Raw genomic sequence first — 27803 nt, 5'->3', positions numbered from 1 at the left:
ATTAAAAACAACAATTAAAATTAGCAATATTTTTTTATTAAAATGTTTTAAATATATTTCTATTGTAATTCCCTCACTTTTAAGGTGGTCCAGTTTGTTAATAATATTATTAACAATAATAATATAATAATATAATATATGATTATAATATATTTTTTTCATTTACTCTAATACCTTTTATCCCATTACATATTGTTTTCTTGCAGCAGCATTTCTATCACTGACAAAAAATGCCTTAACATTCTTACAACTTAGCCTAGCGTTAGTAACCTTGAAAAGTACTTAAAGGAATATTCTGTATTCAACTCAGTTTAAGTGCAGTCGGCAGCATTTGTAGCATAATGTTGATTACCACAAAAATACATTTTTGACTTGCCTCTCCTTTTCTTTAAAAAAATAAAAATCTAGTTTACAATGAGGCATTTACAATGGAAGTGAATGGGAGCCATTCCGTAAAATAGAAAATACTCACTGTTTCAAAATATAGCCACAAGACATAAACAATATTCGTGCAAACATGATTTAAGTGTGATAAAATCACTTTCTAACCTTTTCTGTGTAAAGTTATATCCAATTTTACAATGACGTTGCCATGATGATGTAATGTCAACAAACAATGAAACAACCATATAAATTACAATTTAAACAACTTTCCAGCTCAAATAATACACGAGTTTTAACAGAAGAACAGTAAGAGATTTTATAAAATTATTTTTTTCATATTTTTGTCTTTAAACCCTCCAAAAATTGGCCCCATTCAGTTCCACTTTGATTTTTATTAAAAAAATTTTAAAGAAAAAGACGGATGAGTCAAAATACTTTTTTTTGTGGTAATCAGCATTATACCACACAATGCTGATGATTGAGCTTAACTTGTATGGATCCTGGAATATTCCTTTAAAAGTGCTGTAAGCAATTTGAACAGTTCTAAAAATTCACGTAGCAAAAGCAACGGAAGCAAAATAGTTAATTTAATTGCACACAGGGCATTGGATACAAGGGCACTGGACACAATCAAAACATTACAATACATATAATTTTACTGAATTCAGTGTCAATATAATCAGTTTCCAAAATATAATATTAACAGATATTACACACATTTCCCTTTAAAATAAATGTAATTACACTGAAAAAAAGTTGTAACCTGCAAATACTGGCTCAAGGATCTATTTCTACATGATTTGACCCATCAAAATTACTTCTGTTGGTGTTATCTAATTAGCCAGATATATTTATTCAGATTAACATTTTGTGAATGGAATAAAACAAGTTAATTTCGATGGTTTTTTTTTACAGTAAAATTGGTTCATGAAAACAACAAGAAGTAACTTTCTTCATGATTTCAGTGCAATTCAAGATGCATTTGACTTCCTTTAAGGGAAATAAACATACAAACAAGCTAAAATATTAGACACGTTCTTTTTAATCACGCTGTCTTCACCTTTAGTATCATACACATTGACATTTCCTGACCTGTGGTTGGGAATCAAGCTTTGCACTGAGTAACACTGAACATACTGTAGACATTGCTTTAATTTAAAGTTTAGTTTTAAAACTGAAGCCTGTATTTTTAAAAAGTGTGCTGACATAAAAGGCATTTTATTTGATAAATTAATTAATATAAACTATTCAAAGTAAATCAACAAAAAGAAAACATAGATCTTCAATTTAAAGTGTTATGATTCACTTGTCTGAGCCGTTTTATTAGCCACAGCCCCCCCATTCCAAAACCCAGCCCTCCAAAGATGATTTTGAGACCAAAAAGAGCAGCATTGTTTGTTCCTGTGGCTGTCAAATTCAAGTGTGGCACAACAGTGCCCTCAACTGACAAACATTATGAATCATAGCCTCAATGATCTGCTTCAAACACAACCACTATGAAAATGAGCAAAATGATTGCAAAATATTAATCTCTGCGATCTAGACACATTTCTGTTTGCTTTTAAGAAGTCTACAGCTGTGAACGGTGAGATATCTCAGGACACTTATTTCATTAATATCTTTAGGAAAATATTTTTTCCATGAAAACAAATCGCTTACAGCACCTTTTATCATAAATGATTAACAAACAGAATAAGCACGTGGTCAGGTTATCTCTTTTAACACCTAATACCAAACTGTATTCAGCTTAGTGCTAAAGGCACATATGAATGAATCTTCAAATCTCCCAAAGTCTCTTTGAATTACAAAAGTGGAAGTATTTACAATAAATTATGTTCTTTGAACAAAAGAACCAAATAATCTACCAGAAACAGCTCTACAGGTGCCCTAAAACTCCAAGAACTCTTTTGGACATTTCTCTGTGACAGATACCCGGATGTCTTCTTCATCATAGTCATCAAAATTACTTGTGTCTCCAGGCCCTCTGCACTTTGGAATAATGGGGGCGTCAACCTGTAGAAATAAACCACTGTTTTTGATCTGAATGCAAAAGAATAATTCTAAAGAACCGATTAAAAGCCTGAAAGCATCGAACATGTTTAAGAGAACCACACCTTCTTCTCATAGATTGCCATCCAGTTTGTTGTACTGAACCATCTGTGATTTTTTATGTCACTGACACCGTTTTTCAGGTTGCCAAAGCGCTTTGTGAGATCCACCTGCAGCAGATTGCGCAGAAGATCCTTCAGGTCTGAGCTGAAATGGGAGGGGAATCGAACCTGTAGAGTGCGAATATCATGCAACATTGATCATACAAGGCAAAAAGTACCCAGGAAACAAAGAATATTCAGAATATTAACGTGTGTATGATTTCTTTTTTTATTGTTTTGAGAACCAATTGCTAATATTCTAGGAACATTCCATCATATTTAGTTGTGTAATTTTTAACTAAATTAAATCAATAAAACCTTAAGTATTTAGTTAAAGATTACTCGATTCAAAAATAATTATGTTATGAAATCGAAATGCGTACATCGTATAATATTTTTTTGAGTAAACGTAAAACCAATTGTTAAATTTGCATTGTTGTAAAAGTCAGTAAATGTTGCAAGTCTTTAAAAGCCATTTGTGCTTTGGATATGTTTTAGTGTATAATCTGAGTTTATAAATTAAAGGTTATTAAAAATATTCTGACCTTGCCAGACACAATTTTCTCATAGATCTGAATAGGCTGATCAGCGAAGAAAGGTGGATAACCAGCAGCCATCTCATAGATCAGAACACCCAGAGCCCACCAGTCCACAGCTTTATTATAGCCCTAACAAGCAAAAAGAAAAATTGTTGATGTCTCATTTAAATTCTAGAGGAGTAAAAAAAAAAAAAAAAATATATACACATTTTTTTTTTACTCCTATATATATTTATTTTCTCACCTTACTGAGGATGATCTCTGGTGCCAGGTACTCTGGTGTACCGCACAATGTCCAAGTTCTGCCTTTGACTCTTTTAGCGAAACCAAAGTCTGTCACCTAAATCAAAGATTAAATGACAAATTTACATGAATTCAGAACACATGGAAATCTTTAAAGATGAAAGTGTAGGAAAAAAAGTATGTCTAAAGATAATTTGCCACACCTGGATGTATCCCTGTTGATCAATGAGCAGGTTTTCAGGTTTAAGATCTCTGTAGATGAGCTCTAGAGTATGAAGGTACTCGAACGTCAGAACAATTTGAGCTGCAAAGAACCGTGCATTCTGCTCACTATGAGGAGAGAAAAAACAGTTATTGAAGACATAATAGTTGAAACTTAAAAAAATTAAAATAATTTACTCACCTTCATGTTTCTGTGGAACACAAAAAGAGAATTTTGGAAGAATCTGTTTGCTCCTTTTCCATACAATTTCATAGTGACCACGGCTGTCAAGCTCCAATAAGGATAAAAAAGCACCATGAATGGAGTCCATATAACGTCTCGGTTACTGTCGTAACCTCCGTTCCCTGATGGAGGTAGTGAGACATTGTGTCGATGTAGTGACACTAAGTGACACTAGGGGTCTCTCTTGAAAGCCTCGGTTACCTCTTATCTTTGAGAAAAGGCCAATGAGAATTGGCGAACAGAATTTGCATGCCCCTCCCCCGGACATAGGGGTATAAAAGCAGGGAAGGGTGCATCATATGGAAGTGGCATGGTGGTAGGTCCTGCCACGACGGGGAGGAGCTCTACAAACACAGCGACCGGGGGCAGAGGGAACTCTGCCTGAGGGAGACGCGGGTCCGCCGACAGGGGGACCATACCGCGGAAAATACATCACAGGAGATTATTGGAATAATCAGAACCGGTTGAGCACCTGTTCCAGTACAGGCAAGACGGTGCCTGTGGTGGGTCTGGCTGCGAACTTCCTTCGCTGAATTTGGAGCCAGAGGGCTAGGGAGGAAAGACATACCGTGACTTGTGGACTTGACTGGGGGAATAGAGTGCACATCTTCACCTCAGGGAAGGGGAAAGGCGCTATGCGCAAGCGATACACCCGGTCAGCTGTTCCATATTACCGAATTCTACGTGTCTGGACCTGTCAAAACATGGGACGAGACTGGCTCAACCCTGAGATTGTAAAATCTCACGAAGGTATTGGGTGTTGCCCAGCCCTTCGCTCTGCAGATGTCTGCTAGAGAGGTGCCATTGGCCAGTGCCCACGAGGATGCCACACTCCTTGTAGAGTGTGCTCGAACCCACAAGGGGAAGGGCATGGCCTGGGTCTGGTAGGCCAATGCAATGGCATCCATGATCCAGTGGGCAATCCTCTGTTTGTAGACAGCGTTCCCTTTCCGCTGTCCACCAAAGCAGACAAAGAGCTGCTCAGTGTGATCCAAATAGGTGCGCAAAGCATGCACCGGACACAGCAACGCTAAGGCTGGGTCTGCCTCCTCCAGGGGCAGCGCTTGCAGGTTCACTACCTGTTCCCTGAAAGGGGTCGTAGGAACCTTGGGAACGTAGCGCAGTCAGGGTCTGCCGGACCAAACTCCAGGCAAGTGACAGAGAACGCTTTCAGGTCCCCAACCCTCTTGATGGAAGTGAGCACAATCAGGAGGGCCGTCTTAAAGGAGAGGGCCTTTAGTTCGACTGACTCTAGAGGCTCAAACGGGGCTCTCTGAAGGCCTGAAAGGACCACAGAGAGATCACTTGAGCATGGCCTAGGTGGGTTCAGCGTCCGGGCACCTCTAAGGAACCTGATGATCAGGTTATCTTTCCCTAACAACTTTCCGTACATAAACCTTCAAGGTGGAGGGGGACAGCCGCCCCTCCAGCCTCTCCTGCAGGAATGAGAGCACTGACCTGACTGCGCACCTCTGTGGGTCTTCAGATCGGGAAGAAAACCAATTTGCAAATAAGTGCCACTTTAGTGCATAAAGCTGCCTGGTAGAGGGCTCTCTGGCTTGAGTGATCATGTCTACGACGGCTGGTGGTAGACTGTTTAGATCATCCGCATCCCGTCCAAGGGCCAGACGTGGAGGTTCCAGAGGTCTGGGCACGGATGCCAGAGGGTGCCCCATCCCTGAGAAAGAAGGTCCTTCCATAGGGGAATTTGCCAGGGAGGTACTGTTGCGAGGAGCGAAAGATCTGAGAACCAAGTCAGAGTGGGCCACTAGGGGGCCAAGAGAGTGACTTGTTCCTCATCCTCCCTGACCTTGCACAGGACTTGTGCAAGTAGGCTCACTGGGGGAAATGCTTACTTGCGCAGCCCCCGGGGCCAGCTGTGTGCTAGCGCTTCTGTGCCGAGGGGGGTTTCCATCAGAGAGTACCAGAGCAGGCAGTGGGTGGATTCTCGGAAGGCAAACAGATCTACCTGTGCTCTGCAGAACTGACACCAAATCAGCTGGACCGGCTGAGTGTGGAGTCTTCACTCTCTGCTGAGCTTTACAGGCCATGACAACATGTCTGCTGTGCTGTTTAGGTTGCCCAGGACATAAGTGGCAAAGGACGAGATGGTGGGCGAGTTGCGACGAGAGCGAATGCCGCCTTGGCGATTTATATACGCTACTGTCGTTGTGTTGTCTGAGCGGATCAACACATGATTGACATGGATCAGCAGCAGAAATCTATCCAGGATCTAGCCGCGGCCCTATCCAGGAGCCAGCGACTGCGTGCCCGTTGCACACAGCGCCCCAGCCCGACTGGGAGACGTCTGTAGTAACTACGACGGGCCTGAGGGGAGGACAGAGGCTTCCAATCCAGCCCAACACTCGCGGCGGCCCGGACAAGCAAAGCGGACAGCTTGGTGTCTGCCTCAGACTGGGCCGGCACACCCGAAGGCACTAGCCCAGTCGAGTCCTCAATGCAGGGTGAAACTCTCATCCAGCTCGAGACATCAGACTGGCCGTAAGGCAAGCTGGTCTCATCTCTGGACCGAAAAGGGGCAGACAAGTGTGGTGGGGAATGGGTGGTCCGCGGGGATTTACCCAGCGAAACCGTGCCCTTTAATTCGCAAAATTGCCTCCAGCGCCAGAAGGAAAGCCACGACCGCAACGTTGCCATGGTCACGTTCTCGTAGTGAGAATATGAACCATCCACAAATGCTTCCTCGTTGTGATCACTGTGGCAGTCAGAAGCGGAGCGGTAACGACCGCATACAGGAATGACACAAAGACGGAAGGGCATCTTGAAAAAGATGCGTCTTTAAAAAGATGATCAACGTCAATGTGCTTACTCTTTTAGAGAAATACATACTCTTTTTGTAGAGGGCTGTCAAAGCGCCCAGGGGCATGGTCTGCACTGGCATGCAGAAAAGCGGCTGAAATGCACCGTATCTCCAACAGCGTATGCTCTTTAGAGGTGAGTGGAACAGCAGTGGGTTTTACTCAGCTCGCTGAAACACATCCGCTCGGCTCAGAAGTAAACATCTGTCTGAACAGACGCATGCTTCCCTCCTTTTATACCCATATGTCCGGGGAGGGGAATGCAAATTCTGTTCGCATATTTTCATTGGCCTTTTCTCAAAGATAAGAGGTAACCGAGGCCCTCAAAAGAGACCCTTAGTGTCATCTAGTGTCACTACATCGACACAACGTCGAGTGAGTGACAGAAGGGGAACTCATATGCTATAGTTCAAGTCCTCTAAAATAATAATAAAACTCTATGTGAGGCATAGACTGACAAATATTCACAAAAAATCTTTCCCTTCCAATGTAGCCCTCACATCTCATTCACCATTTTTCATATTTGAACTGGCACGCCATGTTTGGTTTTGACACTTGCAGACAAGAACCACTGGCATTTGGTGTCAGTGACATCAAACTTGGCACGATGCATTAACGTACCATTTTTCAATATGAACGCAAATGAGATTTCAGAGCTTTGGAGGAGGGAAATATTATCAGTGAATCACAACTTACATTTAAATTTTGGACATTAGTATTTGGGACATAGTGCACAAGTCATATGGAACACTTTTGTGGTGCTTTTTTATTTGACCACTAATGAGATCTCAGAGCTTTGGAAGAGAAAAATATTATCAGAAAATAATACATTAAATTTAGATTTTGGAAATGTTTATTTGAGACATAGTGGACAAGTAGTATGGTGCTTTTTATCTGATTACAAATGAGATTTCAGAGCTTTGAAGGAGGGGAATTTTATTAGAGTAAACAAATAACATAAACATTTTGGACATTTATTTAATCGTCATGTGGACCACTTTTGAGGGGCTTTTTAAATCTGAATGCAAATTAAATTTAAGAGGTTTAGAGATTTAATATTATTATTAAATCATGATTTTTTTTTATTTTGGAGGTATTCATTTGGGACAAATGACATTTTAGAGCTATGGAGGAGCAGAATATTATTAGTGAATGACGACTTAAATTGAGATTTTCTACATTTTATTTTGGGACATATCCCACAAAATTTTGTAGTGCTTTTTTAATATGAATGCAAATGAGATTTCAGAGCTTTGAAGGAGACAAATATCATAAATAAAAACGTATCTTTAAATTTGGAAACATTTAATTTTGGACATTGCAAACAAATTACATTTCAGAGCTTTGGAGGAGGGGATATAATCAGTGAATGACAACTTAAATTTCGATTTTGGGAATTGGTATGTGGGACAGCGCACAAGTCGTAAGGACAACTTTTGTGGTGCTTTTTTAATCTGAATGCAAATTAGATTTCAGAGCTTTGGAGAGGGTAATATTATAAGTGAATAACAATTTACATTTGAATTTTGACATTTTTATTTGGTATGTAGCATAAAAGTTGTATGTACCACTTTTGTGGTGCTTTTCCCCGATGTTCACATTCTTCGTGAACATAGAACTGATCTCAGAGCAGCTGAGAGGAGATAGCGTAAATCTAGAGATCCAGCAGATCTAGGTAAATATCAACTTCTGCCTGCAACTTTTCAGATAACGTTAAGGCTGCAAAAACCTCCTATTACCAGACCAAGATCAACAGCACCACAGACACTCGTAGCTTATTTAGAACATTCAACACACTTCTCTGTCCTCACCCTCCACCACCTAACACATCACTGACAGCAGATATCTTCACCACATTTTTTACAAATAAGGTTACAACCATCAGCAAAACATTCACTGCACCACACCCTGTCAAACACCTGGCTCCTGGCTCCTGTATGCAACCATTCTTTCTCTATGTTCTCTCCTCTGACTGACACTGAGGTCTCAAAACTCCTCCTCTCCAACCACCCCACAACCTGTTCCCTTGACCCCATTCTATCACAATTCTTCTCCAGGCCATCTTTCCGTCCATCCTACCTGCACTTACACACATAATTAACACATCTCTACTTACAGGCACTTTTCCCACTACATTTAAGCAGGCTCGAGTAACCCCACTGCTGAAAATACTGCACTTAACCCCACACAGATAGAACAATACAGACCAGTCTCTCTCATCCCATTCATAGCAAAAACATTTGAAAGGGCAGTTTTCAATCAGATCTTTGCCTGTTCTCTCACAGAACAAGCTGCTGGATGACAATCAATCAGGCTTCAAAAGTGGACACTCCACCGAGACTGCCCTGCTGTCTGTCATGGAGTCGCTGAGACAGGCCAAAGCTGAATCCAAATCATCCATTCTGATTCTGCTGGACCTTTCTGCAGCCTTTGACACAGTCAACCATCAGATCCTTCTCTCCACCCTCTCTACTCTGGGCATCAGAGGAACTGTGCTGGACTGGTTGACCTCCTATCTCTCAGATAGGTCCTTCAAGGTAGCCTGAAGAGGTGAGGTATCCAAGCCACATAAGTTACTTACTGGGGTAACTCAGGGATCAGTGCTTGGGCCACTTTTCTTCTCCATATACACAACATCACTGGGACCCATCATTCAGTCACATGGTTTCTCTTACCACTGCTACGCTGACAACACGCAACTCTACTTGTCTTTTCAGCCCAACGACACCACAGTGACTGCTGGAATCTCTGCCTGTTTGGCAGATATCTGAGCCTGGATGAAAGAACACCACCTGCAACTCAACCCAGACAAGACTGAACTCCTTGTCTTTCCAGCCAACCCTGCTGTTGAACACAACATCACCGTGCAGCTGGGTTCAACTACAGTATCGCCTTCTAAAACGGTCAGAAATCTAGGGGTAACCATCGATAACAAGCTAAATTTCACAGACCACATCTCAAAGACTGCAAGATCATGTAGATTTACACTCTACAATATCTGGAAAATAAGACCTTTCCTCTCTGAACATGCTACACAACTGCTTGTTCAGTCACTTGTCATAACTAGACTGGACTACTGTAACTCTCTCATTGCAGGCCTTCCTGCATGTGCAATAAGACCTCTGCAAATGATCCAGAATGCAGCAGCACGTCTGGTCTTTAATGAACCAAAGAGAGCGCATGTTACACCACTCTTTGTCTCTCTCCACTGGCTGCCGGTTGATGCACGCATTAAATTCAAGGCTCTGATGCTGGCATACAAAATAGTCACTGGGTCTGCTCCAGCATACCTACAATAATTTATGCAGATCTACACTCCTGCCCGAAGCCTGCGGTCAGCTAAGGAACATCGCCTTGTTGTACCAACACAAAGGGATCACCAAAACACTTTCCCGGACTCTCAGTTTTATCATACCAGGTTGGTGGAATGACCTTCCCAACTCCATCCGTGAAGCTGACTCACTCTCTGTCTTCAAAAAATGGCTAAAAACACATCTTTTCCAAAGAGCACTTAACCAGTCACAAAAAAAAAAAAGTTGCACTTAAATCTGTTTTGAATGCTATTCTGATGCTAGTAAAACTTTGTAGTATGGCACTTTTCGTACAAATGTCTCCTTAAGATTATTCGCTGATGTTTTTCCTCTTTTGTAAGTTGCTTTGGATAAAAGCGTCTGCCAATTGAATAAATGTAAATGTTTTTAAATCTAATTGTAAATAAGATTTCAGAGCTTTGAAAGAGGTAATTTATGAAATTTTCATTTTGGAAATGTAATACTGCACAAGTCGTATGGACTGGTGCTTTTTTAATCTGAATGCAAATGTAATTTTAGAGCTTAGGAAGAGGTAAATATTATTAGTTTATTTACTAATATTATTAGTATAATTTAAATGTAAGACATCACATTAGTAATATGGACCACTTTTGTGGTGCTTTTTTAAAATCTGAATTCAAATTAGATTACAGAGCTTTGGAGGAGGGTAATATTATCAATGAATAACAACTTAAATTTAGATTTTTTTCTGGGGAAAAAAAGGTTTTTGTAAAGATTTTAGACCACTTTTGTAGTGCTTTTTTGGTGTTTGTTTGTCCTTTTGGAGCTTGACAGACATGATCACAATGGACTGTTGCTATAAGGAAAAGAGCTGCATCACGAATCATCAAAAATTCTTCTTTTGTGTTCCATAGGAAAAAAATAAAGAGTCAACAACATCATACGGCTTTGGAAGTTACTTATAACATAATTTTCTATGAGCTACCTATTTAAAGTTAAACGAGTCAGAAAATATCTAAATGAGCATAATGCCGTATTTTTTAGAAATTAGATTTTCAACTGTTCACCTGAATCTTCCGATCCGCCTCAGATGTGAGAACATCTCTCCACCTTGGATATATTCCATGACCATGTATAAATTTGAATTATCCTGTTAAGAGTAAATATTTAACTGAAATATTAGATGAAACCCATAATAACTGAAGTACATTTAATTCATGTGTTTATGTGAAATGGCTACATCTTCGAACATCACACAATCCTCTTGTCCAGACATAGATGTTTTTTTATTTCTGCTCTTAAATAATTTATTTCCATACCTTAAAAGCATACTCCAGTTTCACAAGGAAAGGAAAGGACACTGCTTGCAGTATGCGCTTCTCATTTAATGTGTGTTCGATCTGTTTCAGCTTCACCACCTGAAAAAAAAAGAAAGAAGAAAGTTATGGAATGCAAATAAATACTTATAACCTCAGAAGGAAAAAAAGACCTTATCTAAAAAAGTTAACATTGAATAAGAAAACATACAAGATTTTTATATTTTCACAAAAGTTGCTGCCATAATGGGTGTTCAGGGTGGTTGCAGTTAGTGCTTACTGGCCCAAGTCAAAAAAGTCTTATGATATTTTCATCACTAGTTATGGCTCTTGTCCCTCCATCAATCTACGTCTATTGCATGGAAGTTTTAATGCTCGTTTTATCTGATAGCTTAGAAAAATTAAATTGCACCTCTCCTCTACATTCATCATTTTATGGCAGAGCCGATAATAACATGCGGTTTTTGGGGAGGCATTTCGATTTTTAGGGTGGGCAAGATTTCAGGTATCATTTAAGGAAAAAGGAACAAGTTACACACCAACATTTATTAATAAATAGGAATAGGGGTATGTTTAAATACTTAAAGCAAAAAGTATAACCCCTTATATCACCATTTACCTTAAAGACATATTTGTTTCCATAAAACATTCAAAGAGATAGTTCACTTCAAAATTAAAATTTCCTCATTATATAATCACCCCCATGATATCCCAGGTGTGTATGACTTTCTTTTTTCACCAGAACACATTTGAAGAAAAATATCTCAGCTCAGAGAAAAATGCAAGTGAATGAAAATTTTCCTTTTAAATCTCCAAAAGTCACAGACAGTCAGCATAAACGTCATCCATATGACAACAGATGCTAAATTAATGTCTTCTAAAGCGACAATCGCTTTTGGTGCAAAAAAGATAAATATTTAAATCATGCTTCCATTCTGCAGCAGTATGCACGTGTGACACGTGCAATGTTTTATAGCTAAAATGTACTTAAATATTTATATTTTTTCACACCAGAAATTATCGTATCACTTTAGAAGACATCAATTTAACCACTGGAGTCATATTGATGATGTTTATGCTCACTGTTTATGATTTTTAGGTGAACTATTCCTTTAAGTGACTGGTGACTGGATGAACTGTCCCTTTAAAAACAGTGTGTGGAAACATTATAGCTGCACACTGTGGTTTGATGCTGTCAGCAGAGGAAGTTTCTGTTTCCTCTCTCTGTAAATACATTTGTAAAATATTTACATTACAGTTTTCACATGAAAGGACACTCAGACCAGCTAGACTCATTTGAGGTTGTGACATTAAACCTGTTTTGGAATTTCCAGATAAAGCACATTTTGTAGGTTACCTGCCCAAAGACATTTTACAGTGTTTTTACATATCGCTCACTTTTTGTTTGTCCAGGATCTTCATAGCGTAGTATTGTCCTGTTTCTCTGTGTTTGACCAGTATCACTCTTCCAAAAGAGCCAGTGCCAAGAGTTTTCATTCTGTCAAAGTCATCCAGGCATGATGTGCTCTGCAAAAACAAATGCCGAAGGTCAATCTGTTGGAGACCATTTGACTTTAATATTTACATTGACAATGGGAAAGCTCCCGTACCTGTGGCTGACACTCCCATTTTCTTAAGAAATCTTCTTTGGCATTTGCTAAAAACTCTTTCACTGAACAGAACATATAACAACAGAATTAACATCACTGGGGATGATACCTCTCACACAGCTACATCTTAGCTAGCATTCACTACCCAAAATGGTGAAAGACAAGCCTGATTTCTTTAATTATATTGTACTTACATTACAAATTTTGCATTAGATACAATGTATTTACTGTGTAAATATGTGTTGTTCTGTGAAACTTGCAAGATGCACATTTGCAGCTATAACAAGGTTGGGGTAGGCTTAGGGTTAGGTTTAGGGTCAACAGAAATGACAGATGTACCTGCATGTAATTATTTTAAATGTGAGAACACACAACTTGTAACAAGGTGCAACATGTACTATACAAGTACATTAACCCCCCCATTTATATACATAGTAGTTAAAGACACCTATGGTAATTAAAAGTACAGTAGATTGTCAATATGACAGCAATGCAAGTTTTCTGCTGAACTGTTAACAATTAAGTATGGAATACTCATAATTGTTGTGTTTTGGCAAGGCTGTGCACACAGAAAAAAATAGGTTTTCTGCAAAAACATTTTTCAGTAGTTCAAAATAAATTCAGCCTGTTATTACATTAACTCACTCTTAAAGGTATAGTTCACCCAAAAATGAAAATTCTTTCATTATTTGTTTATTCTGCAGAACATTTTTAGAAGAATATCTCAGCTCTGTAGGTCCTCACAATGCAATTGAATGGTGGCCAGAACTTTGAAGGGGGAAAAAAGCATGTAAAGGCAGAATAAAAGTAATCCATACGATTCACATGATTTAATCCATGTCTTCAGAAGTGATATGATAGGTGTGGGTGGGAAACAGATCAATATTTTAGTCCTTTCTTTTACTATAAATCTCCAATTTCAAATTGTTCTTCTTTTGTTTTTGGTGATTCACAATCTTTGTGCATATCACAACCTATTGGGTAGGGAGGAGAATTTACAGTAAAAATTACTTAAATATTGATCTGTTTCTCACCCACAACATCGTATCACTTAAGAAGATGTGGATTTAACCAATGGATTCCTTTAATGCTATCTTAATTGTCTTTTTGGAGCTTCAAATTTCTGGCCAACGTTCACTTGCATTGTATGCAGGGGCGTTGCTAGGATCTTGATACATTGGGGGCTTAGCCCAGTCTCCACTGTCTGGAAAAGGAAATATAGACAGTGCAGGTCCAGTAAAGAGGGCATTCAACAGACAGTAAACACAGGCACTCTGTATAGGTTTGTAAAGAGAACTATATACATTTAAATAACATAGCTATAAACATAAATAATAGGGAAGAGGGGCACTGTATCCAGATAGATGAGCATTTAGATGAGATAAATGTAATTTAAAAAAAAAAAAGTCTAAACTCCCCCCTCAAATTAAAAATTCCCCCGATAAGAATAACCTAAGGGGGGATTTGCCCCTCTGAATGAAATTCAGGCCCTGCATCTGAGGTAGACTGACCACGAGCTATGTGTTTGTGAAACGAAAGTTTCTGCTTCTGTAGAAGCTATAGTTCTGTATTAAATCAACATTGTTACAAGAAAAACATGTTTTTATCATAGACTGTAAAAAATAGGTTTTTATCCGCGCAATCTTATGGAGAAAAACTACACTACTGCCCACAGTCCTAAGCTTAACAGCGACGCCTCTGATTGGCCCAACTCGCTGTTACCATAGAAACGTTTACCGTACCCGTGAACGGCTATAGCGATAACATTAACTAGCTATCTGACTAACGTTTCAAAAGGGAGCTTGTTGTCACAAACTTTCAGTGGTTTAAATGCCAGAGAATGCATATAATTACATCCAGTTATTTATCTGATAATGTATCCTGAATTTTACTTGTAACATTGGATAATGGGAAAAGGTAGAGGTGACTTGTTGAGTCAGTGACATGAATCTAATTATCTATTAATCTAACCAAATTAACCTCAAAAACATGAAGTTTAGTACTGTTTTCCGACCTCACTCACTTTGGGATTGTAGCCGAGGCCGTTTGCTGGCCTCATTAGGTGGAGGACTGCCGTCTTGACGGCGCTTAAAAAATTGCTGGATATCCATTTTTACATTAGACGTTTGGGCTAGTGAGTGACGGATGAATCTTGATGCAGTCTGCTGCTTCCTGCTGATTGGTCAACAAGACAGCATGCTGTATGTAGCTGGTAGTAGTCAATAGCGATGCACGCGCATGGAGCGCATTATGAAAGACTTCGTCTTAGGTTTAAACAACCTATGAAACTATTAATGAACAATATGAAACTAAAACGACATAAGCTTAATTTAAAATGGCTTAGGAACTATCTATTTAGAGGTGGATAAACGCAATTTAGAGGTGGATAAACCCACTTTGGAGGTGGGTAAACGCTATTTCCGAATTTTGGGAGGTGCGTAAACGGCGTTTATGTGCGTTTAGCCTCCACTACATCCCTGAATAACGTTAATTTACACATCGTGTTTCAATCGCCAAATCAGTTGTATAGGCTACTTCATCTACATTCCTCACGAGAAACGGATTATGGCTCACAAAATGGATTAGCTATAGGCGAAATAGTAAGGTCCCACATACTTTAATACAGTACATGTTCTGCATTAATACCACAGTGAGTAACTTACAGGGCTAGTAAGTTAGACCAGGGTTTGCTTAAGAGCCTTCACCGACCTGAGCTTAATGATGAGGAACGCGCCAGTAGATAACTCTTCTTGCCTCCCTCAGTATCGTTCATGACTCCTTATTTTACATTTTAAAAAGTGTCTAATGTCCATAATAGCTACCACCAGAAGCCACAAACAACAATGACAGTCAAGCCCTAAAGCTGTAAGTTAACCGATGACTCTTTCAGGCTCTCTCCTCTGGTGCGCACTCTAAATACAAGCATTCTGTAACCATAGTAACTTTGATCTGCTTGAACACATTTTAATCGTCTTTAATACATGATTCCGAAGGATAGATTAAAAGACCCGGTACATTTTTTTAAATAAATACAAAATTATTAAAAAATAATAATAATTATCAATAAATTAAATTTTTTGAGATCCGGGGCTATAAAAAAAACAGGCTGAAGCCCCGGATGCCCATGTCTAACGACGCGCCTGATTGTATGGACCAACTGAGCTGAGATATTCTTCTAAAAATAGTTGTGTTCTGCAGAGGAAAGAAAGACATATGGGATGGCCTGAATTTGAGCATATGATAAGAGAATTTTTATTTTTGGGGGAACATTCCTTTTACGGTAACACTTATCATTGGGATGGAAACAGTGTGAGAGATGTCTATGATCTCAGATTTCACTTTACACCCTCACTGACACTAGACATGGTGATGAGATATGAGCACAACACATCTAGACTTCACCATAGTGTGCAAAAAACAGTGCAATGTTTATATTACCAAAGACATATTCAAGTTTAAGATAATCACAACAAAATTAGATATAATGTTTGCACATATTTGGGATGTTGTGATAATGTTATAAAAGTGAAAAATAACATTAAAGTTTATAAATTTTACTGCACATACTATAATGGCATATGCAATTGTTTTGAAGGGCTCATTAACATGTTCATATTTAGATGTCTTAAATGTAAAATGTAAAATGGAAACTGTGCTCTTCCTGTCTGAAACCACAGAAAGTCAGAATACAAGTGTAGAGAAATATGCACGTAGCCACAATACTAAAATGTTTTACTTTGCACGTAGCCTTTGGCAAAAGACTGACACCATTTGAAGTGACAGGACCAACTCATCGCCATAATCACACGCTAGATTTAATTCTGTCATATGGAGTTGATGTTGATACTATAGAAATTCTACTGCAGAACGATTACATCTCAGATCATTACCTCATTGCATGTTTTCTGCAATCAGTTGTCACTCAATCTACACCATGCAATTGTTCAGGTTGAACTATTCTTTCAAACACAAAAGATAGCTTCATTAATAATTTTCCAGAATTGTCTCATACTGGTCTAGCCATGGCCTAGAAGAACTTGATGTAATAACTGAAAATATAAATACAGTTTTCTCTAGCACTCTTAATAGTGTGGCCCCTTTCAATTAAAGAAAATTCAAGAAATAAGCCTAGCACCATGATACAATGATCACACTCATGCTCTCAAAAGAGCAGCTTGGAAAATGGAGCACAAGTAGGAGAATACAAAATTAAAGGTATTTTGTGGTGCATGCAAGGATAGCATCTGTAGCTACAGACTAAAAGCTGCCAGGTCAGCATATTTGAGCAAACTCATAGACAATAACCACAACAATCAAAGGTGTTTATTCAGTACTGTGGCTTAATTGATAAGCAATAAACCAGATATTCTGACTAATGACTACATGAATTTCTTTACTAAAATTTAAACAATCAGAAATAAAATTGGTAATATGCAATCAACTGTCACAGCACTTCAGAAAACAGTGTGTAAACACAGTGTCGCATAATTTACCTCACAAGTAACTTCATTCCTTCGCTGTCATTGGTCATGAAGAGCTAACAAAACGTATTAAAAAATAAAAATCCACAACATGTATGTTAGATCCAATAACATCTAAGCTCTTAAAAGTGGTATTCCTTGTAATCTCAGAACCTCTTCTTAATATTATTAACTCTTCGCTATCCTTAGGACATGTCCCAAGAAACTTCAAGTCTACCATTAATGTTCAAAATACTACAAAAGGTAGTGTCATCCCAACTATGTTCATTTCTACAGAGAAATGGTATATGAACAATTTCAGTCAGGATTTAGGCCCCATCACAGTACAGCGACTGCACTTTTCAGAGTTACAAAACTGATTGCGGCTGCAATTCTCTACTAGTTCTTTTAGATCTTAGTGCTGATGATAGATCACAACATTCTCTTGAATAGGCTGGGGAATTATGTTGGCATTAGTGGACTTGCATTAGCATGGTTCAGGTCCTATTAATCAGACCGCTACCACTTTGTATGTGTAAAGGAGGCATTGTCAAATCAAACAAAAGTTAAGTATGGAGTACCACAGGGATCAGTTTTAGGGCCTCTGCTTTTCTCCTTATACATGCTTCCCATGGGAGATATCATCAGGAATCATGGAATAAGTTTCCACTTTTATGCCGACGATACCCAAATTTTATTTCTTCTAAACCCAACAAACTTTCACAATTCTCCAAATTAGCAGAGTGTGTCAATAAAATCAAATATTGGATGGCCAGAAAAGTCTTTCTATGCAATTTTGACAAAACTACAAATTATTGGACCAAAAACCTTTTAAAAATAAGCCGCTAAAATAGAATTGGACTCTCGATCGATGTACTGTTAAGTTCTCTTCCCCTTCTGTCGCTCTCTCCACGTTGTGTCGGAGAAGCGACACTAGGGGTCTCTCTTGAGCGCCGATATTCACCTCTGATCTTATTGAAAAGGGCCAATGGGAGTTGGCAGTCAGTATTTGCATACCCCGCCCCCGGACATACGGGTATTTAAGTGGGGCAAATACGGGAGTTCATTCAGAAAATTTCTTCGGAGCCGATGGTCTGTCTGCAGTTTGCTGCGAGTTACACGCCACTTAAACGTTCCTGTTTTCCTCTGACGATCTGCATGCTGTTGGATCTTGACGGCGCACAACAGCGGCTTTCTCCTTCTCAGTGCACGGCGTGCATTGTTGCCCCTGAGCGCTTCGACAGCGCAGACACGTACACACACACACACTGTGTATTAAAAGAGTTTTTACTAAAAGAGTAATTTTCTCTAAAAGAGCAAACACAGCGGCGTTGAATGTCCTTTTAAGGATGCGTCTTTTTCAAGATGCCTTTCCGCCCCTGTGTCGTTCCTGGATGCGGTAGAGTGCTCTCTGCTTCAGACGGCCACAGGCGCTGTCTCGTGTGTTTGGGCCGCGATCACACCGAGGCGGCGTTTGTGGATGGTTCATGTTCTCACTGCGAGAACATGACCATGACCACGTTGCGGTCGCGGCTCGCTTTCAACAGAAAGCAAGCCACCCCAGCTGCACACCGCATTGCTCCTTCTTCCCACGGGATTAAGGACGGTGCGGTTGGCGCTGGGGGCGATTTGGGGCGGCAGCGGGTGCAGTTTCGCCGGGTAACCCCCCTCGAACCTCCCGTTCCCTGACACGCTCGTTGGTCTCCGTCCACGCTCGCGGCGATAGCGGCTCGCCTCACGGCCCGGCTGTCTATCCTCCCGAGTCCGAAGCAGATGAGCTCGCCGCTGCATCGGAGAGTGCGGTGTCTGATGCCGAGGACTCCCTTGGACTGCCGCCTTCGGGCCAGCAGGCCCAGGCTGAGGCCGACGCTCAGATGTCCGACATGCTTGCCCGGGCCGCCTTGAGCGTGGGGTTGGACTGGAACCCTCCATCCTCCCCACAGCCTTCTCGGTTGGATGATTGGTTCCTGGGGGCAGCGCACCGTTCGCGGCCTCGCATCCCCCCGGTCCCTTTCTTCCCGGAGGTGCATGATGAGCTGACGTCTACGTGGAGAGCCCCGCTCTCCGCTCGTCTAGGTGCCACCTGCTCCAATCTCTCCACCCTCGACGGCGGAGAGCGCCACGGGTACGACGCGATTCCCCAGGTTGATAGGGCAGTTGCGCACCATCTATGCCCCGGTAGCCCTACCTCCTGGCGGGGTCGCCCCCGTACTCCCATCCAAGCCCTGTAGGACAACATCCTCGCTTTAACGCGAAGGCCTACACTACGGCTGGATGCGCTGCCTCCGCCCTGCATGCGATGGCCCTCCTGTAAGTCCACCAGGCCAAAGCTCTCAGAAACATGCACGGGGGTGGACCTGATCCTGATGTGCTGCAGGAACTGCGCTCAGCGACCGACCTCGCCCTGAGAGCGACGAAGGCCACAGCGCAGGGACTCGGACAGACGATGGCCACCCTAGTGGTTCAGGAACGCCATCTTTGGCTCAACCTGGTCGAGATGCGTGAGGCTGACAAAAACCGCTTCCTGGACGCACCTGTCTCCCAGATTGTCCTTTTCGGTGACACCGTCGAGGACTTCGCCCAACAGTTCTCCGCGGTGAAGAAGCAGACGGAGGCCATTTCACGACATCATGCCCCGCCGCAGACCTGCCGCTACGGGCCCTGCCCCGTCTGCCCGCCGAGGGCGTCCCCCTGCGAGGAAACCAGCTCCTGCTCCGCCTCAACCCGGGCCCAGCTCTCAGCCCCAGCGTCGAGCACTCCACAGGCGGCGCACGCCCCCTGTCTCACGAACCCCTCAGACGAGTCCAGAGGACGCCAACATCAGACCTCCTCCTCAGTCAAGAACCCGCCCCCTGCCGGGCGCGCGGAGCAAGGTAAGTGCTTTGAATCTATTCTCAGCACCTCAGCCTCAGGCCGCAACGAAGCCGCCCGACGCTGCATTACCTGTTCCGCCCCACTGTGAGGCCCCGCCGGGTACGTCCAAAATACTCGTCCCTTTGGTGCCCCTAGCGCAGAGCTGGGAAGCGTGGCTTTCGCTTCCCAACGCATCACGCTGGCTGCACCGGACCATTCGACTCGGTTACGCAATTCAGTTTGCCCGGCTCCGCCCCCTTCAGGGGCGTCCGCTTTCTGCAGTACACGGCGAGCACGCCAGTTCCCTGTGCACGGAAATCGCGACCCTCTTAGCCAAGGGCGCGGTAGAGCCCGTCCCTCCAACCGAAATGAGAAAGGGTTTCTACAGCCCTTACTTCATTGTACCCAAGAAAGGCGGCGGCTTACTGACCAATCCTGGACTTGCGAAGTTTTCAATCGGGCCTTGTTAAAACTCCCGCTCAAAATGCTTAGCAGAGAAATATTCTGGCTGGCGTTCAGCATCTAGATTGGTTCGCAGCGGTGGACCTGAAGGACGCGTACTTCCACGTCTCAATTCTGCCACGACACCGACCCTTCTTACGGTTTGCGTTCGACGGCCAGGCGTTTCAGTACAAAGTCCTCCCCTTCGGCCTGTCTCTGTTCCCTCGCGTCTTCACGAAAGTCGCAGAGGCGGCCCTTGCCACGCTACGAGTAGCCGGCATCCGCATTCTCAACTACCTCGACGACTGGCTCATCCTAGCACACTCTCGAGAGTTACTATGCACACACAGAGACCAGGTTCTCCGGCACCTCAGCCGCTTGGGGCTTCAGGTCAACCTGGACCTCTGTAACCTCCACGTCTGATCCCTGGACGGGATGCGGAAGAGCTAGCTGGCTTACCGGCGACCGTTGTGAATACCATCAACCAAGCCAGAGCCCCATCTACCAGGCACCTCTATGCCCTAAAGTGGCGCTTGTTCACAGATTGGTGTTCTTCCCGAGCCGAAGACCCGCAGAGATGCATGATTAGGTCAGTGCTTCTGTTCCTACAGGAGAGACTGGACAGGAGGCTGTCCCCGTCCACCCTCAAGGTGTATGTTGCCGCTATCGCCGCCCACCACGATCCTGTAGACGGCAAGTCTTTGGGTAAGCACGACCTGATCCTCAGGTTCCTGAGAGGCGCCCGGAGGTTGAATCCCTCCCGGCCAGGCCTAGTTCCCTCCTGGGATCTCTCAGTAGTCTTGGCAGGACTCCAGAGACCTCCCTTTGAGCCGCTCGAATCAGTTGGACTCAGGGCCCTCTCTCTTAAGAAGGCCCTGCTGATCACGCTCGCCTCCATTAAGAGGGTCGGGGACCTGCAAGCGTTCTCTGTCAGCGACACTTGCCTGGAGTTCGGTCCGGCAGATACGTCTGTGATCCTAAGACCGTGACCGGGCTATGTGCCCAAGGCTCCTACCACACCATTCCAAGATCAGGTAGTGAACCTGCAAGCGCTGCCCCGGGAGGAGGCAGACCCAGCCCTTTCGTTGCTGTGTCCAGTGCGCGCCCTGCGCATTTACCTGGACCGCACACAGAGCACCAGACGCTCTGAGCAGCTCTTTGTCTGCTTTGGGGGACAGCAGAAAGGGAATTCCGTCTCCAAACAGAGGCTCGCCCACTGGGTTGTCGACGCCATCACACTGGCTTATCACACCCAGGCCGTGCCCCTACCCTTGCAGGTCTGAGCTCACTCAACAAGGGGTGTTGCGTCCTCGTGGGCACTGGCCAAGGGCACCTCCCTAGCAGACATCTGTAGAGCCACGGGTTGGGCAACACCCAACACCTTCGCGAGGTTTTACAACCTCCGCGTTGAGTCGGTTGCGTCTCGTGTTTTCTCAGGTCCGAGCCCGTAGAACTCGGTAACACGTAGACCGACCAGCCGGGTGGATCGCTTGCGCCCAGCACCCTTTTCCTGACATCAAGGTAAAGTAGTGCGCCTTCTTCCCAGGGCGCCCCACTCCGAGTCGGGCCCCTGGTCGATTCCTCCCCAGCCCTCCGGGTCCACGGTTCAGCGGAGGAACTCGCCGACCCAAGCCACTGCGGGTACCCTGATGGCTACCCTGTACTGGTATAGGTGCTCCACAGGTAAGGCCTCCTGCTCGGACTCCCCCTGTGTGTAATTCCACGGTTCTGTCCCCTTACGAGCGGACCCCCATGTCTCCCTTAGGCAGTTACAGCTGCCTCGGTCGCCGTGCTGTAGCAACTCCCCCCTTTCGAGGCTGGAACTACCACCTCACCATACTTTCCACACAAGCCCTAAGACAGCCGTGTGACGTGTCTACCACTTTTCCTCCCCAAGAAAAAGGGCAGGTGTGGTCTCCGCAGGGTCTGGGTAAGACCCCCTTCCCTATATGCGTGTAAGGGCCCTGGCCGTGATTGCTCTATGCGAGAAACATAGAGAGAAAAGAGGCCCAGCCAGGCTGGCCCGTTCCCATGTTGGAAAACATCGCCTTGTTCCCCTCCCAGGGTAACTAGAAGGACTCCGATGTTCTTATGGGGCATTGGGGAAGGGTACGTGCAGCCAGGTACAGACGATGCGTGGCACTGGATGAAATCCCTGCCCGCCTCTGTATCGGGCGGTCCACGTACAAGGTTCAGCGCATGGCAAGATTGGAATGGGTCCCCTAGTGTCGCTTCTCCGACACAACGTGGAGAGAGCGACAGAAGGGGAACGCTTGGTTACGTATGTAACCTCCGTTCCTCGAGGGAGGGAACGACACGCTGTGTCTTTCCTCCGCCATGTCGCTGAACCGAGCCACTGTTGTGGCCGGACCATTTCCAGCTCCTCAGAAAAATCCTGAATGAACTCCCGTATTTGCCCCGCTTAAATACCCGTATGTCCGGGGGCGGGGTATGCAAATACTGAATGCCAACTCCCATTGGCCCTTTTCAATAAGCTCAGAGGTGAATATCGGCGCTCAAGAGAGACCCCTAGTGTCGCTTCTCCGACACAACGTGTCGTTCCCTCCCTCGGGGAACGGAGGTTACATACGTAACCAAACGTTCTATAGTGAAGAACTTAAGTTTTATATTTGATTCCAATCTGTCCTTTGAAAATAACATTTCCAATGTTTGTAGAACAGCATTCTTCCATCTCAGAAATACTGCTAAGTTATGCCACATGCTCTCTGTTGCTGTTACGTTCCCGTGTTGTCTGCCCCGTGTTTTCTGTTTCACATGTCACTTATCCCTTTCCATGTCACGTTTTCCTTGTTGTCCGCTCCGTGTTTCACTTGTCTTTATCTAAAGAACTACAATTCCCACAATTCCCGGCCTCCCTCACTGCCTGCACTCATCATTGTTCTCACCTGTGTCTCGTTTAGTCTTCATTGTGTCTGTGTATTTAAACCCTATTGTTTTCCTTTTCCTTTGTCGTTCGTTGTATCGTTTCATGTCATGCCTTTGCCCATGTTTCCAGCCCTTCGTGGATTTTCTACCAGCTGTGTGTTCTTTTGTGTTAGAGTTAATTTTTCCCATCGTGGACTTTTCTTTGTGTTTGCTTACTTGTTATTTTTGTAAATAAACCACATGTGGATCCAAACCACCCGTCTGCCTTCTCCTGCTTCCCATATTCCTAACAGAGGTTGTTCGTTCTGTTAGGAATATGGGAAGCAGGAGAAGGCAGACGGGTGGTTTGGATCCACATGATCCACCCGTCTGGGAACGTAACAGTTGCTGTTGCCAAAAAACAAATTCATGCATTCATGATGTCAAGACTAGATTATTGTGATGCATTACTGGGAGGCTGTCCAGCAAGTTCAATAAATAAACTTTCATTGGTTCAAAATGTAGCTGCCAGAGAGCTGACAAAAACCAAGAAACATGATAATATTAGCCCCATTTTAACGTTGTTACATTGGCTACCTGTTCATTTTTTATTCATTTTAAAATTATGTTAAATACTTACAAAACTTTGAATGTTCTAGCTCCACAGTACTTAAGTGATCTTCTGACATGCTATATTCCTCACATCCATTATGATCACAAAATTCTGGCTTGTAATTCCTTGAAAATAAAAATCCATAAAAAGAGGTAGATCCTTTTCCTTTGTGGCTCCTAAACTATGGAATAGTCCCCCTAACACTGTTCAGGATGCAGACACACTCTCTCAGTTTAAGTCTAGACTAAAGACTCATCTATTTAGTCAGGCTTACACATAATTTATCCATCAACTCACATTTAGGCTGCTTTAGTTAGGTCTGCCGGAACCAGAAATATCTATCATGATCTATAATTCTGAATACAATTGAATGGAATCTACGCTAATATTATTCTATTTGTTTCCATATTTCAACCTCAGGTATTCATATCCAGAGGTACCAGAGCCGACCAGATCCAGCTCCATTCCTGCTTGGTGTTGGACACCACTGCTACGTGTCACTGAGCGATGACAACAAACAACAGCCGGTGCTAGCCAGACATCACTTCAGTCTTTTACGATGGACTTCAGATTATGAACTGATGCCAATTGTAAAACATTGGATACTTCATATGCCACTGCCTGAACCTTGGATTTATGATGGACCCCAATGAAATGACCTGCAGGTTGAACTGCGATGCACCTCATTGATCTCTGCCTGCATCACCTTTGTCTATTGATGGATTACACTCTTGAAATGGAATACATTGGCTATCATTTAATTGCCAAAAGAAGCCTTCATCAGCCAACTAACAAAGGACAATGCATCTATGTGAACTTCTGCAATGAATCCAGGATGGACTTCAAAGATATTAGTCATTAAAAATCAGTTCATAAAAACAAAAATGTAAACACTGGACCTTAACACAAACTTATTTTACAAATTTTAAACCACGACTTGCACTTCACACAAATAACTAATATTAGCATTATATTCATGTTGTTTAGCCAGAGTGGAACTGGCACCCATTTTTATTTTTTTATTTTTCTCCATTAACCAACATCTTATATTGGTGTGAGCTCTTTAATTCTTTTGTTGTTTTGTTTGTTTGTCCTGTGTTTAGTAATATTTTTCCAATAAGTTTTACCAGGGACAAACTGCTGAACATTCAGCAGCACATACCAGACAATCATTTTGATGTTTTTGACTATTCAGACACTTTGCTGGACGTTTTATTCGAAGACGCAGGTGAGGGAAATGAGCCGGCAGCGCGGCTTTCAGACAGTACTGCCGACTATTTATCTAGCGAATCTCCACTCTCTTCCTAACAAAACGGATGAACTACATCTCCTCACGCATACAACAAGTACTTTTCAACCTCTGCTGCCTTGTGCTTCACAGAAACCTGGCTGAGTGAAATGACTCCGGACAACGCATTACACCTACCGGGCTTTCAGCTGTTCAGAGAAGATTAATGGGGAAAAAGAGAGGTGGTGGAACATGCATTTACATCAATAAACTCACTTTTCCCAAGTCTATCTGTCAGTGGATCACCAGCTTTCTTATGGACAGGCAGCAGCTAGTGAGACAGGGGAAATTAACTTCCAGCGCATGTACAATCAACACAGGTGCCACCCAGGGATGTGTGCTCTTTCCAATACTCTTATCTCCTTGAATACAAATGACTGCACCACCAAGGACCCCTCTGTCAAGCTCCTAAAGTTTGCAGACAAGACTACTGTCATCAAGATGACGATGAGTACATGTATACAGAAGGGAATTTGAATGGCTGGCTCACTGGTTTATTCAAAACTGTTTGGAGCTGAATACGCTCAAAACAGTGGAGATGATTGTGGACTTTAGGAGGAACACCCCAACACTGACCACCCTCACCATTATAAACAGCACTGTGGCAGCAGTGGAGTCATTCAGGTTCCTGGGGTCTACCATCTCACAGGACCTGAAGTGGGAGACCCACATTGGCTCCATTGTGAAAAAGGCCTACAGGGGTTGCACTTCCTTCACCAGTTGAGGAAGTTCAACCTGCCACAGGCATTGCTGATACAGTTCTACACAGCAGTCATTGAGTCTGTCCTCTGCACTTCAATAACTGTCTGGTTTATTGCAGCTACGAAATCAGATATCAGAAGATTACAAAGGACAGTTCGGACTGCTGACAGGATTATTGGTTGCCACCTGCCCCCCCCTTCAAGAACTGTACACTTCCAGAGTGAGGAAAATGGCTGAAAAATCACTCTGGACCCCACTCACCCTGCCCAATACCTTTTTGAACTGTTGCCTTCTGGCAGGCACTACAGAGCACTGAACACCAGAACTTTCAGGCACAGGAACAGTTTTTCCCTCAGTCTATCCATCTCATGAACAGCTAAAACTGCCCCGCTGAGCAATAATTATGTGCAATACCTTAATCTATTTATATTTATCCAACATACCATACCTCTTCTGTCATTCCATTCCCTTGCTTCTGTATATAGCAGATTTGTATTTGTATATTGTACATATATATATTTTTCTTCCTATTGTGTATTTCTATGAATACTTAATTTTTAATCCCTTTTTATTTTTATTGTTGCTGTATTGTTTGTGCATTGGAAGCTTCTGTAACCAAAACAAATTCCTTGTATGTGTAAGCATACTTGGCAATAAAGCTCATTTTGATTCTGATTCTTATGGAGTTTTGTGTTCCTTGCCACAGTCGCTTTCAGCTTGCTCACAGGTTCTCAAAATACAATTATTATTTAATTATAAAAAAAATTATACACAATTTTAAATCATATTTAAACAAATTACATAACTCTAAGACTTTATTACAGTTAACTGTTTTTGTTAATGCAAGATTTTCTGTAAAGCTGCTTTGAAATGATGTGTGTTGTGAAAAGTGCAATACAAATAAAAATGACGACTTGACCCAATATTCTTCAATCATATATTTACTCTAGAGTGGTTGGGACAGTAGACAAAGTTTCAAAGGCATGCATTGATAATTAATAGGTTTGAATCAAGGCATCGCGTATCATCAGTCAGTGCAGATCAAGATTAAACCAGTTAAAAAATATGCATAGGACAGTTTTTAACAGAATTTATGCAACAAAGATAAATATCCTGTTTCTATAAAAGCTTGATTTGACTTACTTGTTGCATCCCAATTGGCGGTATACTCTGACACATGTGGCCCCTCATTCTCAAGTGTTTTCTCCTGGTTCCCTTTCCGATATTTGTAAAAAAATCGGCTGGCTAACGTGTCCAGCCTTTGAAGGGCAGAGTTAGTGCCCGCTGATTGCCCAAGGTTTGGATCTTTTGCCTGGGCCATGACACTGTTCGCACACAAGTAAAACTCTCAAATTGCTTGATAACCACAAATGCTCTTCAACTACAGCTTTTGGAGTGCAGAGAAGTCATAGCCATTTCCTGTTTGACATGCATAGTCTAGATTAACATTGCAAGTCTTTGTCTTACCACCAACTGAGATACAGTAGTTCTACTTCCTGTTAGAATATTCTTTGTTAATGAAGAAGCAAATATGGATCACCAGGCCCTTTGCTGAACTCCCAAAACAGTCTGGTGGAAAACAAAAAGACACTATGAGGTTTCAAAGGTCACCACAGCAAGTATGTATTGATTCTCATTGAGTGATAAATTGCGAAAACTACACTAACTTCCTACACTATCCTTAAAAATACAGAGCTGCAGTTAAGATAAATAGTTTATACAATTAGTTAAATGACAACATCCAGATGTTGACCACACAAAAAGTACACAATTAAGGTTCTTAACTGTTCAAAAAAAATATAT

General features: G+C 42.5%; 1 protein-coding gene across 1 annotated transcript; it reads right to left on the bottom strand.

Moving 5' to 3' along the window:
• Positions 1–171: 171 nt before the first annotated feature.
• On the bottom strand, positions 172–27422 carry prkacba (protein kinase, cAMP-dependent, catalytic, beta a). Its single transcript, XM_052111316.1, has 10 exons — positions 27144–27422; positions 12779–12840; positions 12567–12695; positions 11172–11270; positions 10920–11002; positions 3520–3646; positions 3318–3413; positions 3080–3202; positions 2499–2663; positions 172–2397 (listed from the first exon to the last, which is right to left on the bottom strand). Exons 1-10 carry the CDS (start codon positions 27319–27321, stop codon positions 2272–2274), a joined length of 1188 nt encoding a protein of 395 aa, XP_051967276.1. The 5' UTR covers positions 27322–27422; the 3' UTR covers positions 172–2271.
• Between the last annotated feature and the right edge of the window lie 381 nt (positions 27423–27803).

This window comes from Xyrauchen texanus, chromosome 39, assembly GCF_025860055.1.
Source record: "Xyrauchen texanus isolate HMW12.3.18 chromosome 39, RBS_HiC_50CHRs, whole genome shotgun sequence".
Lineage (NCBI taxonomy): Eukaryota > Metazoa > Chordata > Actinopteri > Cypriniformes > Catostomidae > Xyrauchen > Xyrauchen texanus.
Note: the sequence above shows the minus strand (reverse complement) of the source record. Positions and strands in the feature narration are given on the sequence as shown.

Excerpts from the sequence above, each read along its gene's own strand:
- prkacba (XM_052111316.1), bottom strand. The coding sequence starts at position 27,321 with ATGGCCCAGGCAAAAGATCCAAACCTTGGGCAATCAGCGGGCACTAAC. Across the intron at positions 11,003-11,171 it reads AACTGGAGTATGCTTTTAAG|GATAATTCAAATTTATACAT; the intron begins GTATGGAAATAA and ends TACTCTTAACAG. Across the intron at positions 2,398-2,498 it reads TGGCAATCTATGAGAAGAAG|GTTGACGCCCCCATTATTCC; the intron begins GTGTGGTTCTCT and ends TTATTTCTACAG.